Source organism: Nicotiana sylvestris, chromosome 1, assembly GCF_000393655.2.
Source record: "Nicotiana sylvestris chromosome 1, ASM39365v2, whole genome shotgun sequence".
Taxonomy (NCBI): Eukaryota; Viridiplantae; Streptophyta; class Magnoliopsida; order Solanales; family Solanaceae; genus Nicotiana; species Nicotiana sylvestris.
The window spans coordinates 65473382-65477762 of NC_091057.1; the positions used below are offsets into that span (position 1 = coordinate 65473382).

The 4381-nt window shown below is 44.2% G+C and overlaps 1 protein-coding gene across 1 annotated transcript; it reads right to left on the reverse strand.

Moving 5' to 3' along the window:
* Window positions 1–1365: 1365 nt before the first annotated feature.
* On the reverse strand, window positions 1366–2305 carry LOC138870791 (uncharacterized). The gene is made up of 3 exons (XM_070148631.1): window positions 2063–2305; window positions 1598–1958; window positions 1366–1496 (listed from the first exon to the last, which is right to left on the reverse strand). The coding sequence occupies exons 1-3, from the start codon at window positions 2303–2305 to the stop codon at window positions 1366–1368; spliced, it is 735 nt and encodes a 244-aa protein (XP_070004732.1).
* Between the last annotated feature and the right edge of the window lie 2076 nt (window positions 2306–4381).

Sequence of the window (4381 nt, forward strand, 5' to 3'; positions counted from 1 at the left end):
AGCTAGAACCTGACTAGGCTCCGAAAGGTCCAATCTTACAAACAGGCTGGATAAGGCCTGAACATCCATCGCCATGGGCCTCTCCGCTGCTGGGAAATAAGCCAAACTCTCCGCCCGGCGACTTAAAACATCGTCCTCCACATTGGCCTTGACCGGGTGATATAGGATAGTGATATCGTAGTCCTTCAACAGCTCTAACCATCTCCTCTAGCACAATTAAGGTCCTTCTGCTTGAACTGATGCTGCAAACTCTAGTGGTCAGTATATATCGCACAAGGAACACCATACAAATAATGACGCCAGATCTTCAAGGCGTGAACAATTGTAGCTAACTCGAGATCATGGACAGGATAATTCTTCTCATGCACCTTCAACTGTCTAAATACGTAGGCAATTACCCTACCGTCCAACATTAATACCACTCCAAGGACAATCCTCAAGGCATCACAATAGACAATATAACACCCGAACCTATAGGCAATAACAATACCGAGTGCCCAACAATAAATTAATGCCAAAGTCAATATCTCTATCGGGTGGCATACCCAGAAGATCAGCTGGAAACACATAAGGGAAGTACCGTACTACTGGGACTGAATCATTTGTCGGGCTATCAACACTAATATCTCTCACATAGGCCAGATACGCATCATACCCCTTCTCAACTATTCACTGAGCATTAAGGAAAGAAATAACTCTACTGGGAGTGTGATCTAAAGTACCCCTCCACTCTACTCACGGTATACCTGACATAGCCAGCGTCACATTTTTGGCGTGACAATCAAAAATAGCATAATGGGGCGAAAACCAGTCCATGCCCAAGATAACATTGAAATCTACCATGTTGAGTAACAATAAATTGGCTCTGGTCTCAAAACAACTAAGAACAACCAAACACGACCGATAAACGCGGTCTACAACAAGAGAATCTCCCACAAGAGTAGAAACATAAACAAAGGAACTCAAAGAATCCCGAGATACGCCCAAATGTGGGGAAAAATAAGAAGACACATAAGAATAAGTGGAGCCTGGATCGAATAGAACCGATGCATATCTATGACAAACCAGGACAATACCTGTGATGAAGGAATCAGAGGCGACAACCTCGGTATGGGCAGGAAGGGCATAATATCTGGCATAGCCTCCCCCTCTAGGGAAACCTCTACCTCCCCGACCTCCACCTCTAGCTGGCTGAGCCGGTGGGGTGGCAATTGGTGCTGGAATCATAGCTTGGGAACTATGTGGGGCACATTGTGGCTGAGGAGTCTATGGAGGTGTACCCCTCATAAGTCTGGGGCAAACCCTCACCATATGGCGTGTATCACCACACTCAAAACAAGCTCTGGGAGTATGTGGTGGCTGTGACTAGCTCGGTCTAGGTCTACTGGTCTGACCACTGAAAGCACCCCGTGCAGGAGGCGCACTAGATACTCGAGGTGCATAAGAAGGATCTTGAGGTCTAGGACGAGCTGGAATACCACTAGCTGGTGGAATAGCTGAATGAATGGGGTGACTCATATAACGCGGGCACCAGAATAATGGCCCGACTCTCGAGACCTCTTGGCCTCCCACTCCTCTCTATCCCGATCATGCATACCCTCCACTCTCCCAGCAATGCTCACCACCTGCTGATAAGAAATATCCATCTCAAACTCATGAGCCATTATAGACTTGATGCTGGGAATGAACCCCTCAATAAACTGGCGAATTCTATCACGAACTGTAGCAACCAAGGCTGGTTCATGCCTTGCCAAGTCAGTGAAACGGACAGCATACTCTAAAATAGTCATAGTGCCTTGGCGCAAATGCTCAAACTCTGTGCCCCATGCGTCCCTGAGGCTCTGAGGAACAAACTCTCTTAGGAACATATCTGAAAACTGAGTCCAAGTAAGGGATGTTGCCTTAGCTGGACTATTAAACTCAAAAGTGCGCCACCACTGGTAGGCAACTCCTCGAAGCTGGAAGGCAGTAAAAGAAAACCCACTCGATCCTGATATACCTTTAGGGCGGAGGATACGGTGACACTCTTCCAGAAATCCTAGGACATCATCATATGCTAAACCACTGAATGCAGGAGGCTTATATTCTTGAACCTCTCAAACCTCCGCTGCTCATCCTTTGAAGCCGTTGCCCTGTCCTCGGGTTGATCTGGAATTGCAGGTGGTACCGGTATAACCTCTAGGATCTGATCAACCTGGACTCGCTGCTTAGGAGTTCGGGCGACGGGAGTTTTTTCTTCTCCTCTGGCCTGAGATGTGGCTGCAGCAACGGGAACCAGCACTGCTTGAGCTAGAGTGTTGTACATGCTTACGAACTATGCAAGAGTCTCCTAAAGAGCTGGAATAGTAGTACCAGTAGGCGTATCAGGTGCCTGGACTCCGGCTGGAGCTGCTAGTAGCTCCTCTGTGGTAGCTCGCGCGGGTGCTTTAGCAGCACCACGGGCGCATCCTCGGCCTCTACCACGGCCTCGACCTCTAACGACTATAGTAGAGGGTGCAGGTGCCTGGTCATCTCCAGTAGCATGTGTCCTCACCATCTGTGAGAGAATAGAAGAAAGAATTTTAGAATTTGATATCAAAAATCTCGAACGACAAGGAAATCAAATGAAGTGAAATTTTCCTAATAGTTATATAGCCTCTCGTAGGTAAGTGCAGAAGTCTCTGTACCGATCTGCGAGACTCTAATAAACCGACTTGTGATTCATGATTCCTATGAACATAGAGCTCTAATAACAACTTGTCACGACCCCAATTTTCCCTCCGTGAACTATCCCGATGACACCTAGTCTCTACGACTAGGTAAGCCTAACAATTTGCGGTTAAGGGAAAAACAACAGATAAAAACTACGGATAAACATAATGAAAATGTTTAAGATGCCGCTCGGCGTATACAAATACACACTCTCAACTGAAAAGATTTCCCAAACTAAGGATACTACATAGTTCTCTAACTCCAGAATGTCTAAATAAAAGTAAATACAGAAGGACTCTAACAACAAGAGAGAATGGAGAGGGAGTCCTCGGTCTACGGACGTGGCCGATATACCTCGAAGTCTTTGAAGAATCACCTCGCCTAAAGGGTGGTAGGGCTGAGAAGAAGGACCTGGATCTGCACATGAAAAACATGCGCAGGAAGGGCATGAGTACACCACAATGGTACTCAGTAAGTGCCAAGCCTAACCTCGGTCGAGTAGTGACAAGGAAAGTCAGGCCCTACTAATTTTAGATGAAAAACAAGGTAAGACAGTATAGAACACGATAATATAATTAAAGTGCTAACAGTCTATAACGAATAAAAACACAAAAAGAATGTAACTTAGTACATAGAAATAGCAACAGGGGATCTCCCGGGATACCGTCTCATAGTCCCAAACGTAAATGTGCAAGGGAAACTCCCGGAATACCAAATCCGTAGTTCTAAATTAAATATCTAGTATGGGGAATTTACCGGGTGCTATCTCGTAGTACCAATCATAAATATGTAGGGGGATCTACCGGAATACTAATACGTAGTCCCAAAATAAACAAGTAGAGGGATCTCCCGGGATATCGTCCCATAGTCCCAAAGTAAACACATAACAGCAACACGAAGAATATTCAATTCAATCAAATTTCATACCAAAGTAAAAAAGGTATTTCTAACCTTGCATGTTGCACAGAATTCAAATAAAGCATTTTGAACAAGTAAAACAATAAAATCACTTAGACATGCTTCCCTAAACTAACAATACGCTTAAATTGCAAGTAATGTACAACAAAGAAGAAAAACACAGTTATAGTTGCTTACGAAAACAGGATTTTCAACAATTAGGACATGTACGCACTCGTCAGCTCACTTACAAGGCATTTCATATATCAATAATACAAAATCCCAAGTGGAGTTTCCCGCACACAAGGTTAGGCAAGCCACTTATCTCGAACCAGCTCAATCAACTCGAAATCACGTTCTTGCCACGAGTACTCGACTCTAAATGGCCCTAATCTATTCAAATCAATTGCATAATGTAAATATAACATCAAGTAAATAATTCCACTAATTAATTCGAAGCTAACACGCGAAATTAAGAAAATTGCCCAAAAAAACCACCTGGGCCCACGTCTCGAAATCGGGTAAAAGTTACGGATTATGAACCCCCATTCACTCACGAGTTTACTCATACCAATATTACTCCAATCGGATACCAAAATCTTAATCAAAACCCCAATATTAGGCATAAGAACTTTTCCAAAATATTCCCCAATTTCTCACCCCAAATCCGAAATTAGATGATGGATTCACGTTTAGATTAATGGGTTATAAGCAAAAAGGACTTGGGAATCATTACCCAATTGATATCTCTGACCATCCCCCCAAATCCCGTGCAAATCCGAGCTCCCAAATT

What these genes read in the sequence shown, in the direction of transcription:
- LOC138870791 (XM_070148631.1), bottom strand. Translation starts at nt 2,305, where the DNA reads ATGTACAACACTCTAGCTCAAGCAGTGCTGGTTCCCGTTGCTGCAGCC. An exon ending in TAAGCCTCCTGCATTCAGTG is followed by an intron (nt 1,959 to 2,062) that starts GTTTAGCATATG and finishes ACTGCCTTCCAG; the next exon opens with CTTCGAGGAGTTGCCTACCA. An exon ending in CATTGCTGGGAGAGTGGAGG is followed by an intron (nt 1,497 to 1,597) that starts GTATGCATGATC and finishes CCATTCATTCAG; the next exon opens with CTATTCCACCAGCTAGTGGT.